Below are 17,933 nucleotides of genomic sequence, written 5' to 3' on the forward strand. Positions count from 1 at the left end.
GATCCTCGAGCCAATTTATCGGCAGCCTCATTTCCAGGCTTCCCTGAATGAGCCGGTACCCACTGGAGCTCTAACGTTCGCGGTTAATATTGTGGTGGGGTGTTCAACAAATGCCAGGCAGAGGGGTGTATCCTGCCCCTGGCATAGTTGTACAGATCAGTTTTTGAATCAGTGAAGGCGTACTGTGCATCGGCTTTTGCAAGGGATAAGGCGATAGCGGTCTCCTCTGCCTCTTCAGCTGTAAACCCTGAGAGAAGGCGGTAAATCAGGGGATGAGGTAGCGTAGGGTTGTAGGCAACTGTCACAGCTTCGTGTGCCGTACAAGCGGCGTCTACCCAAATGGCATCCTCAGCTTCTCCGTAACTATTGTGAAGGGCTTTTGCGCGAGCCACACGGCGAGCGATGTGATGCTCAGTGTGGACATTGCGAGGCAAGGGTTTGACTTTATAAAAGCATGAACCTCTCTTGGAATGGCCAGGCAGGTTGGTTGATTAGCGGGTATGCTTATGCGAATATGGCGGCCAGTGACGCTAGCGGAAAGTCGTGAATACTATGCCTAAAGATGTGCCTCAACGAGCTAAGAGAGGGTACTGTGCATGCCCAGTTCAAAAAGTTTGGCTGTGCTTGTGTTACGACGAAGGTTCACGGCTGCCTTAATTGCAACGCGAATCATGGCATTCACGCGTTCCGTTTCTGTGCTGCTCAGCTTAAGGTATGGGGTGGCGTATAGAATGCGGTTGTGTGAAAGCATGTACAACTTTCATATTGTCCGCTTCGTTTAAACCCTTGTGCATTGAAGATACACGGCGTAAAAGCTGCAATACCAATTGCATAAAAGGCTTGAGTGTTTTGAGGGCGAGGTCATTCCGTCCGGAATCCTGCAAGTAAAGATCAAGGATTCGCAGTGTGGGCGTGAGGCGGCTAGCGGTTTCTCGTAATGTGATTTCGATGGGCGAGTTAGCGCCTGATTTTGGTCTCATAAGAAGGAGCGCGGATTTAGAGAGGGAGCATTTTATCCCAATAGATGACGCATGAGCTGATATGGTATCGGCTGCTAGTTGAAGAGTTTCTTCTATTTGTGCGTAAGAATCATATTTTGTCTATGTCGTTATATCATGCGCGTATAAGGTGTGATTTAGGTGTGAGATGAGATTTAGTTTTTGGGCTGATGGAATGAGAGCAATACTAAAGAGGAAAGAGAAGAGGAATGCGCTTTGAGGAGTTCCGACCTCGCCAATCGTATAGGAGGCCGTGCTCATGTTATCAATGTGCAAGGAGGCAGTGCACCCAGAGAGAAAGGCACGGACAAAGTTATAAGTTCTTATAAGTTCAGTTGTCTTAAAATGGCATCGTGTTGAATTCTATCGAATGATTTAGTGAGGTGTACCAACAGAATTGCTTTAGTAAGGTGGGGAATAATATCTTCAAGCACGTCTTGAGTAATTTGGAGCGGGGCATCCTGTGCAGAAAGATGCGCACGAAGTCCTAACATACTACGGGGGAAAAGTTGATTTTCTTTTATGTACATCGTCAGCCTAGCAAGAAATATTTGCTCAAACACCTAAGACAGGATGTTATTGAAATGAAACGAATATTTTCGATCGTGATGGGTTTGTGAGGTTTAGAGATAAATATGATTTTCGCGTGCTTTCAGGAGGCAGGGAGGGTACCAGCTTCCCAACATTCTATAAAGTAGTTAACTAGATCAGATATAGAAGCATCATCACGATTTCGAATTTCAGTGTTAGTAGTTTGATCTTCACCGGGTTCTGTATTACGTAATTTTAGTAAGACTGCGCGAAACTCTGATTTTGTAATAAGGGCATCAAACTGGAGTTGGGACGTGCCAGTGTGCTCGGGGTGTTTGGTAGGACGACCAGTTGTGGTAAAGGTGTATTTCACCTGTATAAGGAAGGCATCGGTGTCCTGCCGATGGCTATGGGTGAGGTGGCGAATGCTAAGACGCGTATGGTTTTTGGATTGCATTGGATCTAGTAGGTGGCGCAACAGATAGTAAGCGTGGGTTGTGGAGATATTTCCGCGGATATTCTCCCAAATGTGAGCCCAGTTATTTTTGAAAAGGGTTGTACTGTGCTGTAATATTTGCGCTTGAGGCTGTGCGAGTTTGATTTTTAGTTTCCGGGTGTGCTTGTGAGTTTTCCATCTTTGCGTAATGTTATGTGAGCTTCCAAGGGATGGGCGACCTTACTGTCGATATCAGGGATGTTCGGGGTTGTATCTAGAGTTTGGGTATACTGGCGAATGTCCTCCTGTAACTGCATAACCGAGAAGTCAAAGTTGAAGGGGGCCTGTGTTGGCCGCGATTGCCTGAATATGTGCCGCTGGTCCCACTTAACTCGCCTAACAGTAAACTTACACCGAGTTTGTTGATGATTCACTGCAATGAGAATTAGGTGGTCGTCACTGCCCAATGTGATTTGCGTTCTTTCCCATTGCAAATTAGTGTTATTTCTGCCAAGCGTGAGGTCTGGACTAGTATCAGCTGGGACACTATTACCAATCCGATTAGGCAGGCTGAAATGATTGAAAGGGGTCAGATTGAGCATCGACGCTTCATTGCATAGGACTGTTCCCCTCTGGTTAGTGCGCCAAAAACCCAAGTCCATGTGAGCGCAATAAAGTCACCGATAATTAGTAGGGGATTGATTGCTGCCACTTGTGTGGCGGACTTGAGCAGAGGAAAAAGAAACTGAACAGACTGTCGTGGAGGAAGATGGCAGTTAAGAACAAAAAGGGGGGACCATGCAGGGTTAGGTGGTAAAACTTCAATGAAGGTGTGAGCGATAGGGAAGTGATATGATGCTGCACGTAAGGTAAGGAGTTACCGAAGTATGGTATTACGTGAGGAACATTTGTTGAGTCTTATGGAATAACAGTAATGCCTGGCAGTCGCCTGCAAACATTCGCATCTTGAATTGCAATAATATTTTGTGGTAACAACGAATTGATAATGATTTGCTGCAGAGGCCCACGCTCTCGCCGAAAACCCCCGCAGTTTCATTGGATAATTTGTAACAAATTACTGCCCGTCGAAGAAGTCATGTTGTAATATGGAAGGGCGAAACAGGGGTTTTGGAAGTGAGGCTGTGGTAGGAGAGGCTGATTAGAGCCAAGATGTATGAGCTAATTACTCTTCCACTGTAGTAATGATGCTCGAGGGGACATTATCCACATACCGGTAGTGGTAGATTCTATAATAATTCGACATAGTGCATGGACTAGCGCTGTAATGCGCTCTGTGAACCTGGCTTCTAAATTTTCTGCAAGATCCTCAAATTTTGCTTCCAAGTCTATGGGCTGGGCTGGGCTCTCAACAGGCCTCCTTTTTTTCTGAGGAGGCTGGGGAGAGGAGGTGGGCAAAGATTAGGGTGGTGGAATTGGAGGGAGAGTTGGGGTGGAGGTGGAGAATCCTGCCCTGAAATACTTAACCTCTTCCTGCAGAGCTTGCAGTTCCATGTCCTAGAAACTCATGCCGCCCGTTCTGACGGCCCCGGAAGACCACGCAGACGTAGATGGGGGAGTGTTGCCGAGTGGGGGAAAGTCCTTTTTGGTAGGGAACGTTGTGTTCTGAGGCGGTGGGCTGCATCGTTTTGTGGCAGAATTTCTCGCCTTGCACGATTCAGTGCCTGTGAGGTGCTGGCTCCCACAGAGAATGCAGCCTGGGATACAGGAGGGAACATCTGGCCAATTATGCTTGTCTCCGCATCGTGAGCAAAGGCCACTTTTGGGGTAGTGGCACAAGTCGTATCTCTGGTTCGGTCAGCGACAGTTTGTGCATGCATCTGGGCTTACCTTGTACTCTGTGCACCTATACACTACACCCATGTAGCGTATGATGTGAGGTACTGGTCCGTGCGCAAAGGTGATCAATATAAACAGGGTCCTACCCATTGTGTGGGCAGCGGTGATATCAGCGTCTGGGTTACGGGTCTGAAAGTCCTTCAGCACCTGCTCAAGTGTTTCCTTCCAGAAGGCTTGCGAGGTGACGCCGCACACTGCCGCAGGTGGTGGCCCTATGTAGGCGGCGACAGGGTAGCTGGTCTTTCGGTGAACCAACTCTTTGAGTTGTACGAGGTGTAGAGTGGTTGTCTCGAGACAGGTAGCAACCGTGAAGGTGTTATTCGTAGGGTGTATCCGGAGGTGAAGCTCTCCAATGTCCCTGCCAGCAGCGGTGACCTGCAGAGTTTGCATGAGTGGCTGCGCCATGGCTCCGTTCAAGGCGAGTCCTCCGCTTGGTCGGAAAACCACTCTTATAGTGCCGGAAGAGAGCAAAGGAATGTGCTTTGCCCTCTTATAGTGCCGGACCACTCTTATATTGCCGGAAGAGAGCAAAGGAATGAGCCCGCCTTTGCCACGTGCAGTTCCCACTGAATACGGAACTTCGGCTTGAAAGAAGCAGGGGCAGCGTCGGCTGGAGCGCCGACAGGAGACGCGTTAGGCTTAGTGGAAACCAAGAATTAATGAGAGGGTGGTCTTTCGTTTGTGGGCTTGGCTGGTCAACTTTGTACGCATGGAATTTAGGAGTCCATTCGCTGAGTTCATGCGCTGCTGGGTCGCTGTCTTCGCCTTCTGTTTGCACATCATAGTGTCGCGTATGGATGCTGCCGGTGACAGGGCTGCCGAAGCGGAACCCGGCGCGGTGGTGTGGTTGCCGAGGAGCAGACTTTCCAACGTTGCTGCGACCTAGAAGATATTTGTACTGAAGACCGTGAGCAACGGTGGCAAAACGCTCACATTTAAAAAGCGGTTAACACATCTGGTGAGGGACTTGAGCGCTGTGGTAACACGAAAAGAAGGAATTGTCTTAGCAGATGTAAGGCAGGTCTTATTCTCGAATGCATAGCGCGTCTTCCGAAAAGTCGGGCCGAGAAGAATTGTTAGCACATGACGGCTCTTGCGATGGTAAGTCGTCAAAAAAGCAGCTGAGGAAGAGCGTTCAACAAACTTTGAGATAAAGGGGCTAACGTTGGGGTTCGGTGGTCAAACGAATGGGATATACGTCTTGGGTGTTCCCTGTTCGAAAGTAAAAGTCCCCAGGACGGGACCATCACGTGTGCGACTCAAAAGTGAAGTGGAGCCGTAAGTTCTTTGAAGGATCGAACCACGGGATTTAATCTTTGGAACTATCCATTTCATTTTGAGTCAGTTTTTTAGCGAAATCTTCATGAATGACAGGTTATTTTAGTAACTAGTTTCTTGTTTTTTCTTTGGTATTTAGGTATGGCGCGTTACCGAGGGGTGGTGACGTTGAAAAACGCTTAGTAGAAAATCTGTTATTAATTGATAACGGCAGTTCGAGAGTGTCGAACACGCCGCCGTGAAACTCAGAGGCACAGGTCCCGTTTGAATTGAGTTAGAGACCTTCGCACTGATTTCTGAGTTGACGGCAACCAACCTTAGCGAAGCGTTTTGTTTTGCTACGAGTGACTAGGAAACTGCAATTAGAGGTTGCCTCTCCCAAACAATAGGTGACTGTGCATCATTAGTCCCATTATTCAGAAAGAGGCTGAACCAGTCGCGACGGGAGGCGTTCACAGTTGAATAAGAGGCGAATGTGGAAAAAAAATTGTAACTAAGGCGCATCGCATAAGGCTGCGGTGCTCTTTCGCGTCTCGGACGATCATTTGATTCAGTGATCGTAACTGTTTATTGGCAATAAGATGTTTTGTCTGTTTCATATGGTTGAGTTATTGTTGTTGTTGTAGTAGTTGTTGTTGTTGTTGTTGTTGTTGTTGTTGTTGTTGTTGTTGTTGTTGTTGTTGTTGTTGTTGTTGTTGTTAATGATGATATGTAGCCGCTGAAGTAGTTTTTGTGAATTGAATGACTGTACAGTAGTTTGCATCGCAGGTTTAAGTGTTATGCGCGATGTTAACGTGTGTCGAACAGAGTAATAGTTGGCCATGTTGTGAAAATGATTGTTTTGTGTACTAGGAATTTTTTGTTGGGTTTCTGTTGTTGAGATGCAAGCTTGCCTCTAAGTGGTAGAACTGCTTTTAGTTGTAGTAGATGTGTTGTGTAGGAATAGTTTTGTAGATAAAATGGGATAGCGTTTGTGAAGTAAGTTCATTATCAATTTTTTTCTTGGTGTGAATCGTTGAGACTGAGTTATACCTACAGCGCTGGGTCCATCACTCTCCTTAATATTGTCATGCGGGACCTGGAGGGCGCATCAAGTGGGTCTCACGCGTTGGGATAATGACCGTGTGGTGTGGTGAATTCAAAAGACAACAGCCGCAGGACTTTGCAAGCTGCCTGTGCCCTGTGCCATGTTAATGCGAACTGACTGGCGCTGTAGACTTCATTTTGAGTGCATTCTTCATTGTTGTGCATTACCAGAAAGTTATATTTCGGTGGACCAATGGAGCATTATGTAAATGTGTCACTGTGTCTATTTCGCAGAAGGGCGCAAAAGTTCTCTTGTTGAGATTGATGTGAAAATCTGTTCACGCATGTGCGCGCACCGAAAGAGAGTTTATTTTGAGTGATTTTCTTCTTTTTTATCGCGTTACTGGGCATAAGTATCCAGTAACACTCTTGAGGGGGGAGGAGTTTGTATGAAGTAACCATCAGCGGCGTGTTGTGCAGAGCGCAAATAATGCGGCTGATGCAGAGCGCGGAGCCAGCTCCCGTCCCGTCAAGGTGGCCCCGTCTGGCGCTAAAAGGGGAAGGCTTACTCGGAAGAGCGTCTTGCAAGAAGCAGGCCAAGTGCCACCGTCTGAGTTTAAGTCGTTGTTGTTTTACACGTGCGCCATTGAGAATAACGCAGCGACGCGACCACTGGGCTGTTTGAAACATGATGGCGGCTCGCAGACGAGCTTATCCAACCCCGCTATACGTCATTACTGACTGTTGTTAGGATGGATGGGCGCCTCGTGTCACGTGCATACCTGGTCAGAGCACACGGCCTCACGGTGTACTCTACGCGCTTAAGAAGGCTTCTATGAAGTGACGTTTCATGATAAAGCTGATGGAGCTCCAGCATGAGAACGGCTACCGACAGAGGTCAGCCGATACACGGCCTGGCATGACAGAGTGTGACATGCAGAGAACCTATTCCTTTGCGTGTTGTATTTGGTACCGTGGTTTTTACTAATGCAATGTCTGTTATGAAAGTGTTTCTGCAACTGGTTGTGATGATGCGAGCCCCAACGCGTGATTCGCTTGTGTGAAGAATATTTGTTCAACCGGGGGTTTGAAAAAAGAACAATTTCATCTGAAATGAGAGAGCGGAGGTTCCGGCTTGCACTCGGGAAGATGCCTGAGGCTGCAATAAAGCGTCTCTTCACCACACTACGTCTCTTCTTTCGAGCTGCCACCGTGAATTCGAGACATCGAGGGGACCCAATCTGAATCTCAAACATCTTACCTCCTTAGCTAGTGTAGAAGCTAGTCGAGCAGAAAAAAATTAACTCCTCACCTTCTTTTTTCTTTCTTTCTGTTTCTCTTTATTTGTGTAGATACGCTACAAAGAACCATAGGAGCACTTGGAATCGCGCTTAATTCATCATATGCTGTTGCCAGAACATGTGGGTATGCATTCACAATGAGGCAGCAATAAAATGTGGCAGCGTAAGTCACTTTGATAAATGATCAAACTGAAATTCGAAAAGTAGGCGATAACTCACAAGCGTACAATGGAGGGAGTATCAGTTATTGGTAGGAATGTGCGAATATTCAAAATGTTAGAAAAATCAATCAAGTATCGTTTTATTCGATTTGGTACTCGAATTGAATAGCGCATATTCAAAACACTGAATATTTTCGGATAACCAGCAACAATAAACTTGCTTTAATGAACAAGACGTTAACACAACTGAGGGTAACTTTTGCTATTTACATCACGTAATTATCGAGATGCCTTCAGCCCACGCACCTATAGGACCAACGGGCCAATATTGATGACGAAATGAAAACGTTCTTGTTTGACACACAAAAAGTGTCCCCAATGTTATGATATAATCAGTCCAGTATATGACATAACATGACAATAAAGCACTACCATGACAATTATAACAGTGTTAATTCATAAAGCTTACCTAACATATATGTATAACTTGTGTTTGAAAACTCTTGACCAATGACCACCTTGAATGCAGTCTAAGTCACTGCTATAAGTAACTTCTATATTTCATCTTGCATCCACAAAATATCTTGAATGCTCTAGTTACTCCTCTATACGAGTTCGTTTTAGTTTATATATTTCTCGTATTTTCTTTTTTGTCAAACCTCGTGAATATTTCTTTCTAATACAATGGTATGGAATTCTCAAACTGAAAGATTGTAGTCATTGTCAATGTAGTCTAGGGCTACAATTACAATGCAATTAAGAGGGTTTTGTGCTCTACGAAAGCGCCCACCTGTAAAAAAAGCCGCGACAGCTTTCTCTTTACTGTGACGCGACAGTCGCAAATGCGGATGTCTCCAATGTAGCCGACCAAGAAATTGATGGTAAATGTGACACAAAGCTTGCAAGTTTGATGGTGATATGTTGGTTTCAATGGAGCAAGGGCCATGTCTTGGCAAAAGAGCGCCATGGAAAAGATGGAAGAGTGGCAATGATTTGCAATGTAACAATAACATGTGAAGTATATCAACTAAGATGATGGTACGGGGCTGTATGAGGGCCTGAAATTGCTCGCCTTAAGGCGGACAAAAACATAATATATTAAAACAATGTGAGTGAGGTGAAGTAATTAACTAAAAACTAATGACAATACTCATAGTAAAAGAATAAGAAAAACTTTGGGACTGACATGTTATTCAGCACGTTTGCCTCATCAGTGCCCTTGAACACAAGAGCTGCTATGCAGGGTGCTGTCTATGCGGCCACCGCAACAGCAACCTTGGGAAGGAAGCCGTGCTACGGGTCACCTCAAAATATAGTGTTAAAACCATGCATTTTTTTTTAAAATGCCAACAATGATTTTTCTTTAAACAGTGCATCCCTACTGAGGAACATATAAGGGTGCAGTGGAAGCTGCTGTCGATAGGGGAGTAAAAAATGTTTTTTCTGATACCATTCAACTCGCTGCACTGGACAAAGATGTGAAGAACTATAGGTGGTTCAGCACATTTGTGACAGCTAGATTGTTCGCCACCAGACAGAAGTAATGAATGTGTGCTGTGTGTGTGTCCTATTTGTAGCCTGGTAAGCGTTTCTTGTCCGTAGCGTTATTTAGATACTTGTGGCCAATTTTCCAGTTTCGGTTTGATAATATGTAGTTTATTTTCAGTCTGTCTATCCTATAGGCGCTGCCAATATGCTCTGGGGCTTTGATTTAGGACGTGCTTCATGTAAAGGGCAGGGATCGTCAAGGATGGGTTGGTGGCAGCGTTGTCGTGCGCGGATACAGCTAGATGGTCCACGGCCACGTTTCCACAATCTCACGGTGCCCTGGCACCCAACACACCACAACATGCCGTTTGAGCACGTAGATCGTGCATAAAAGCGAGTAAAGCGATACAGGCTGTTTTTTTGTTTTTCATTGTTTTCGAAGCTGTTAAAACACTCAAAGATTCTATGTATATAACCGCGCGTTCTAGTTTTAATTCCTTAATATGTTTGGTAGCCACAGATAGCGCATTAGCTTCTGCGGTGAAATAGCTTGTTTGTGGGTGCAGAATACCGCAAGCTGAAAAGGATGGCCCTACAGCTGCATAGGACACAAAAGGGAGAAACTTGGAGACATCTGTAAAAAATTCAGGACAAGCGTGTTTCTGTTTAGGTTCCATGAAGTATGTGTGGATATGTGCAATAGGTCAATGCTTCCTCACTTCCGTGAAGGATACATCACCTTCTATCACCTGCCACTGCCACGGTGGTAGGTGTGCAGCACGAGCCATGAGACACTGTTCGAAAAGCTTCACACCTGTTATCTCGGCTAGGCCCCTCACGCGAAGTGAGTAAGACTGCCTCATCGAGGGCGGTTTCCAAAAAGTGCAGAACTTGACAAATCCTTAATTATGAAATGCGTAGGGTGTCCCGTATCACCATTCACTTTCAGATAATAGATAAAACACATGTAGGACCTCTGCAGGGAGAGTGATCACTCATTCGACTCAGCGTAAAGGCTCTCTACAGGGCTCGTTCGATAGGCACCTGTAGAGCGGCGGATCCCCAGATGATGTACAGCACCCAGAATCTTCAATGTGTTTGGCCAGGCTGAATGATACACTATTGCCCCGTAGTCAGGGCGTGAACTGCCAGGCTTTTGTACATATTCATAAGGCACTTTTTGTAACTGCCCTAGGATGTGAGTGTACAATACGTTCAGGATATTCATTTTTTTCATGCATTTATTTTAAGGTGTTTGATGTGTGGTACGAATGTTTGTTTTGCATCCAAGATTATACCTAGGAACTCATGTTCTGTGCTTACGGACAGCCGTTCGCCTTTCATGATAATCTGAGGATCAGGGTGTAAGCTTCTTTTCCCTGTGAACAGGTTTGATCGATTGATTGATATGTGGGGTTTAAAGTCGCAAAACCACCATATGATTATGAGAGACGCTGTAGTAGAGGCCTCCGGAAATTTCGACAACCTGGGGTTTTCTAACGTGCACACAAATCTGAGCACACGGGCGTACAACATTTCCGCCTCCATCGAAAATGCAGCCGCCGCAGCCGGGATTTGATCCCGCAACCTGCGGGTCAGCAGCCGAGTACCTTAGCCACTACACCACCGCGGCGGGGCTCCCTGTGAACAGGACACATGTGATTTTTGTAGGTTGAGTTTGACCCTATTTTAATCAGCCCGTTTGGACACTTTGTTTATAGCAAGCTGGACCTGTCGCTCACAGATGCCGAGAGAACACGATTGAAAAGCCATTTGCATGTCATCAACATATGTGGAGTAAATTATGTTACGGAGGATGTACTGATGGAGAGAGTTCATTTTTATAATAAAGAACGTGCAGCTCAGTACCCTATCCTGTGGTGCTTCGGTTGTCTGTACAAATGTTCGGGACAAGACATTACCCACTCGAACACGAAATATGTGATGATATTGAACATATTACCACGTATACCCATAAGCGGGAGGTCTCTCAATATCCCAAACCTTCTCGCCGTATCATAAGGCTTTTCCATGTCGAGGAATCGAGATAGAAAAAACTGGTTATGAACAAAGGCTTCACGTATGCGTGTCTCAATCTTTAAGAGGTGATCGGTGGGGAATCGGCCTTTTCTAATCCTGCACTGGTATTGGTAAAGCAGTTTGTTTGATTCTAGAAAGTGGAATAGGCAGCAAATAATCATTTTCTCAAGAACTTTACAGATGCAACTGGTTAATCATATAGGCTTGTAGTTTTATTCAGATGTAGATCCTTATCCTGCTTCAAAATCGGAATTATGACAGCTTTTATCCAAGAAGAGGGGATCACACCGGAATACCAGATAAGATTGTAAAAGGAAAGGAGAGTTTTTGTGTTTCGGAGGGTAGTTGCTTCAGTATCTCATACATTATGGTGTCAGGACCTTGACAAGATGTGTTGCAACACTTGAGTGCTCTTTGCAATTTCGCTAAGCAGAATGGCTCATTATAAGCCTCAATTTTTCAAGAGTTACTTTCTAGGTTTTGTTGTTCTAACTGTATTTTGTATTTTTGTAATGCTTCAGAGTAGTGTGAGGAGCTCGATATATTTTCAAAATGTCCACCAAGAAAGTTGGCTAGGTCCTCCAAGCTTTCTCCGAGGGTATTTACTAATGGGAGAGAATATGTTTGTTGGCCTTTAATTTTCTGGACTTTGTTCCACAGTTTTCTTTCATTTGTGTACGAGTTAATGCTTGTAGTGAACTTTGTCCAGCTCTTTCGTCTGGCTTGTCTGCGTGTTCTCCTTGCCTGCCTTTTGACCTGCTTAAAATTGCCCCGTTTTTCCACTGTTAGAAAATCAGGGAGGAATGCCCACGCTTTGTTCTAAATCATCTGAGCTTTCGTACAGAAATAATTCCACTATGGAACTCACCGTTTAGAACTCAATCCGCTCGTTTAAATAATCCACTCAGATACGGCATCAAGAATAAAAGCTCTGAAATGCGCGACAGCGTCATCTGTGGTCAGAGCAGTAAACTCGGTCCGTGTCATGTGGGTAAGAGTTTGGTACTGTTCCCAGTCAGCTGAGTCAAGCTTTCACCTCGGAGCCTGCGAAGATAGTTGGCCTTCGTTTGACACGCTCAGGTTGATCCGGAAGTGGTCACTCCCGTAAGGGTTTTTAAGAACATTCCATTTAAAATCGGCTAATAGTGCTGGTGATGAAACGCTAAAATCTATCGAGGAGTAGTACTTGTTTGCGAGGCTCAAATACGTAGGCTCCTTTGTATTTAAAAGACATAACCTAGTCGAATAAAGAAGCTGTTCAATGAGACGTCCTCGAGCGTCACAGCTAGAATCACCCTACAGTGCATTGTGTGCATTAAAGTCACCTAAAATCAAAAAGGGTTCTGGTAGTTCATTTATTTATAATTCCAAGTCGCGCCTCTTAAGCTGATTGTGTGGTGGTATATACAGGGAGCATAAGATGATGAGTTTGTTAAAAAGTACAGCTCGAATGGCCACTGCCTCAAGGGCTGTCCGGAGCTTCATCTGCTGGCATGCCACACTTCTATCAGCTATAATGGCTACTCCGCCGGATGATACGGCAGCACCTTCATGGTTCCTTCGGAAAGTAATGTATTGGAGGAGATAGTTGCTGTACTTAGGAGTTAGGTGCATTTCTTGGACACACAGCACTTTTGGGTTGAGCTTACTGAAAAGTTGCTGAACATCATCTACATTTCTGAGTAGCCCTTTACCATTACACTGAACAATTTTATCCATTATGAATTTTAAAGAAGTGCTGTGTGTAGACAAGATTAAGAAAGGTTCATTTTACAGGGCCTTTTTGTGAGGCCTTGTAATTTTTCTTTTGTCTTTTTTGAAGTGGTCGACAAAAGGTCGCCGCTCCTTTAGCGCTACCGGTGCCGTTTGGCTACTAGTAGTCTCCATAGCTTCCTGTGAGGCGCTGGACACCCGCTCCAAACAGTGATCTGTGTGTCGCTTACACTTCGCCTCAGTCGACGAAGTCTTTGCCCCCACTGGGCCGGAGGTTATTGGGGCCTCCTTAGTTTCCTCATTGCTCTGGCTGCTGCCAGGGCTTGTAGAGGCCACCGGTTTGAACTAGTTGGCTGCGGGCGGGGCAGCACCGGCTGCTCACACTAGAGGGGCAGGTGGCTCTGACATGGGCACGCTAGACGTAGTCCAGGTAGCCGCCAAGGGCCATTGTGGTGCCGCCCCTCGTTGCACCACTTCAGCGAAGGAAGTTCTTAGTGCGAAAGAAGGTGAGACTTGCTGTCGTGCTTCACGGTACGTTATATTTTTTGTTTACTTTTATAGTGATGATTTCTTTTTCTTTTTTCCAGGCTGGGCACGTTCTGGAGTATGCGGCATGGCTGCCTTTCCAGTTTGCACAGTGAACCACATCATATTTGCACTCATAAGTACTGTGACCAGTTATGCTGCATTTACCACAAGCTGACCTCGGCAGGTTTGAGGTTCGTGTCCGAATCGCTGACATTTAAAGCAACGTCTCGGGTTGGGAACGTGCGGATGCACAGGAAGATTTACGTCGCCGGTTTCGAGTGAATGGGTATGAATGCTTGAATTGAAAGTATTAGGTGCTTTGTTGCGGTTTCAGTGTTGTTGTGTCTGACTTTTATGCGCTGCGCATGTGCTATGCCTTGGTCCTTCCATCCGTCAAGGAGTTCTTCTTCGATTAATGTCGTAAAGTCTTGATCGGGTACTACGCCCTTCACGGTGTTGAGAGTGAAGTATGCACTAGCTGATACAGGGATATTGCCAAGCGCTACGAGGTGTGAAAGTTTGTTGTACTGTTCTTTGTCTTTTACTTCGAGGAGAATGTCCCCACTTGCCATCTTTGTGGCCTTGTAGCCGGTTCCAATGGTGTCTTTTAAGCACTTGGCCACGAGAAAAGGTGATATTGCTCTGGCTTTAGTTCATATTTTTTCGCGGTGAAGAACATGGTATCTTGCGAAAGTTTCATTGTTTTGGGGAAAAACAAACATGATGCATCGGTGCGTACCCTTTTCAGGGCCGGATAAGTTACAGGAGGGTTCTGAGGTCCCATGAAAAATGGCTTCTTCGGCAGCAGCGCCTACCACCCACCACGGAGCCCAACAAGGGGATGCGGCTGATTATGGGAACAAGTCTGACCTACGCCAGCAGTACGCTAATGCTATAACCGAATATGGTTTACCCTAGGTAGGATAGCCACACAAGGTCAACCCTAGCTGCCAGGAAACAATGAAGTAAATAGAAAAGTGAAGACAGGACACATTTAAAGAGGAGAAAAAGACGAAGATGTAAGAAGAGAGAGACAGGGAAATATGACTGCCGATTTCCCCTGGATGGTTCAGCCCAGGGGTGCCGTCTTCGTGAAGCGGGGGCCAAAGAAGTGTGTTGCCCCCACCGGGGGGGCCTTGAAGGTCCAATTACCCGGCGTCGGCTCAAACCCCAGTGTCCCCTTTTCCCCGGACACGGCAAAGCCACGCACGGCTAAGCGTGAGAGGGAGTTGAACCCCTTCCCCCTGTTAGCTCGGGTTCGTGGTGATGCTACGCACCAAACGCCTGCTCTCGCAGACGCCCCTGCCGGGAGCTTGCAAGTTTCCTACCTGCTCACCACACTCAAACAGAAGTCCCTCACTGCACTCCAAACCTGTCTCTTCCTATATTACATTCACGTTTTGTCAATCTATGCAGATGTTGCACTAACTGAAAATCGCCTAGGCAACGTTGATGCAGAGTGTCTAATAGAGGTCTCTGTTTGTTAGCATCGGAGCTGCAGAGGGTGAGGGCCCAACTTCGCAGCCTGAAGCAATAGCTTCAATAAGGCTAGCGTTAACTAACAAATGTGAAGATGAACGTGTATAAAAACAGAAAATGTGGGAATTTGTGCGAAAACGTGCGTTTGTGAGTGTGCGTGTGCGTGTGTGTGTGTGTGTGTGTGTGTGTGTGTGTGTGTGTGTGTGTGTGTGTGTGTGTGGGTGTGTGGGTGGGTGTGAGTGCTTGTTTGTGTGTGCACTTTTAGGTCAACGGCTTTTTTGCAGTTTGTGCGTTTGCTTTCTGCATAATGAGAAAAAAAAGCAAAAGGGATGCTGTGGGCCTGAGTGATACATTCCGCTTTGCTTCGAAAGCGCTGCTTTGGTGCTGCCGCTGAATCATGAACACAAAAATGTTCAATTATTGCCGGTATAAAAAGAAAGGGCATTGCGACTGTCTGCTGCTGATTATCATATTGACACAAGTTTACACATTTCTTCACGGCAATGATTTTCTGCGTCTGCCCAACTCTCGCACGCTGCTATAGAATACTGTGACAACAAGTTCAAAAACAAGCGTTACGAGCAGGCAAAGCACTGCTACTCCGCAACTTCTACCGCCGAATACGTTTACCTGTCAGTCATGTCGCACCAGTCCGATTGGAGCCTGGCAGCTGCTATGCAGAAAAACTGTGACGCTGCACTGACTGCTTTGATCGAGCCAAGGCAACCGGCAAGAAAGTAGGTATTTGTACAATATAAATAGGATACACACATGACAGAGAGCCCAGATTTACTTGAAAGCCGAATCAAGCAGATAACTCGCTGTAATTGCACATCATACAACTTGGAGCGCAAACCTGTTGTGTTAGTTCTTCTTTTCTAAGTTTATCTAAATCTATTCGTTTAAGCTATGTAAAGCTAACACTGTGTTTTAACTTCTATTACTCTGACGTGTCACTGTCGTCACATCTTACTGCCTACAGCGCCCAATGTTGCAGCGTGGTAACTAGCAAACCCTACGAAAATGCGATTTTAAATGGTCATCATAAATTACGAACTGGATATTGTGCCGAAGTATTTCGGAATTGGCATGTCTAATCTTTATCGAAGCAGAGAAGATTTTCAACTGGGAATTTTATATTTCGTTTCATGACCTGTTTAAGGAACACGTGCTTAATAAAGTGTTCCTGGTTGAGGCGTTAACAGGTGTTGCAGAAATTCTTGTTAGTAAATTTGCTGAAGCTCGTGTTAGTAAGTTTACACAATACACGCCATAAAGTGTTCCTGAATCTGATATCGGTAAATTAAAAATATATATGTGCAATGAGTTAGCGCATTATTTTGCCTTTTGAAACAATTAATAGAGTGTCCGGAGGTAAATACTAAGGTTATGAAAGGTGTGATGCATTTTCTTTCTTTCATATTGTTTTAAAGCCTTAAAACTTAACTAAAACCGCTTATTTATTTATACGTTTCTGTGTGCTCGCGTGGCAGAGTTATTGAATACTTAGTTGTGGCTGTGTTTCCTGGCTAAGCAGGAGAAGTTCTTTATTATTTTTTTCTGCCTTAACATTCGGTTCTCGGTGTACGAGCAAACACAGTACAAACATCACCATGCAAGACCAGCGCATCACTCGCTCGCTAGTTTTCTAAAGCATAAAAGATGCATTCTTATGCGAACACGAAACTTCAAAAGTGAATCGCACATAATTTGTCACTACTGAAAGGCGAATTGAGGCTAAAGGAAACTTGCAATACGGGATGTAGTCTTAGCAAACACAAATATTACCCTGTGGTTGAACCCACCTCAGCCATCTGCGAAAGCACTGACGAAGAACCACAGACCAACAGCATCGTCCAAGACACTTCACTGCGCAGCGTGTCCCAGTCCAGGATGCGGCGCTTGCTGCTCAAGAGGCTTGGCTCGTCAAAACTTGGCAGCACGCTCAGGAGCAACACCATGCCACACAAAGCCGGCAGCGTCGCCCACCTGTTTCCGCGAATAGGACAAGAAAGGTTAGCTTTATCTTTTTAACTACAATATGAATATCAAGCAAGCCAATCAGAAAGTCAATCGAAGCAAATATGCATGATCACAACAATCAGCTTTATTCTGATGTCCGCCCATTACTTTACGTATTTACGTAATCCCCATTGTCTGCACTAGCACTTTATCATATTTCTTTTGCGAATGTATACTATCAATGCATCGTGCTTTACTCACATGTGCTCTCCGGCCGCGACTGAATGGCGACTATAAGAAGAAGGAGAAGTTTTTTATTATTTTTTTCTGCCTTAACATTCGGTTCTCGGTCTACGAGCAAACACAGTACGAACATCGCCATACAAACGATAGAGATCTGAGTAGCATTTATATTTTTTAATCACGTTCAAAAGTAACCGAAACCAGAATGTTGTGCCCATAGCGCAAGATCTGTGAACCACAAATATCAAGGCCTAATACCTTTGCGGTCATTATTAAAAGGGGACCAAAATAATGGCTTAAAATATAAATATATTTATGTTAGTGTTCAATTTCGTTTGTTTCTATGTGGATTACAAAATGTAGAGCATGGAATGTGGCGCTGCTTTCGTGGTCTCTGCAGGGAAATGGGTGCACTTGCAAATGCGCGAGGCCGCGCGGCGTTTTCAGAGTTGCTCGATTACCATCGCGTCGGGTGCATTCGAAGGAGCACGTGAGCCTGTGATAGTGATCGCTGCGGCACGCGAAACACCGTCCACCTACTGCTCTGCAGAGAATCGCTACCACTTCATGCATGCTGCTGGTGGTGGCGATGGGGGCGCTCTGTCAGATTCGTAGTTACCGCTGTTTGATTGATATGTGGGGTTTAACATCCCAAAACCACCATGATTATGAGAGACGCCATAGTGGAGGGCTCCGGAAATTTTGACCACCTGGGGTTCTTTAACGTGCACCCAAATCTAAGCACACGGGCCTACAACATTTCCGCCTCCATCGGAAATGCAGCCGCCGCAGCCGGGATACAAACCCGCGACCTGCGTGTCAGTCGCCGAGTACCTTAGCCACTAGACCACCGCGGCAGGGCGTCGTTACCGCTGTCGTTCGCCGAAGCATG

At 45.6% G+C, this 17,933-nt stretch overlaps 1 protein-coding gene across 1 annotated transcript in view; it reads right to left on the reverse strand.

The window, feature by feature from the left end:
- The window catches only part of LOC142804193 (uncharacterized), a 143,385-nt gene extending 126,571 nt beyond the window's left edge, over window positions 1-16,814 (reverse strand). The window contains exon 1 of the mRNA XM_075890866.1: window positions 16,642-16,814. Within this exon, the coding sequence (XP_075746981.1) occupies window positions 16,642-16,797 (156 nt within the window). The 5' untranslated portion in view covers window positions 16,798-16,814. The remainder of the gene's footprint in view (window positions 1-16,641) is intronic.
- Window positions 16,815-17,933: the final 1,119 nt, after the last annotated feature.

The sequence above is a fragment of the Rhipicephalus microplus genome, chromosome 3 (assembly GCF_043290135.1).
Source record: "Rhipicephalus microplus isolate Deutch F79 chromosome 3, USDA_Rmic, whole genome shotgun sequence".
In the NCBI taxonomy this organism is placed as follows: domain Eukaryota; kingdom Metazoa; phylum Arthropoda; class Arachnida; order Ixodida; family Ixodidae; genus Rhipicephalus; species Rhipicephalus microplus.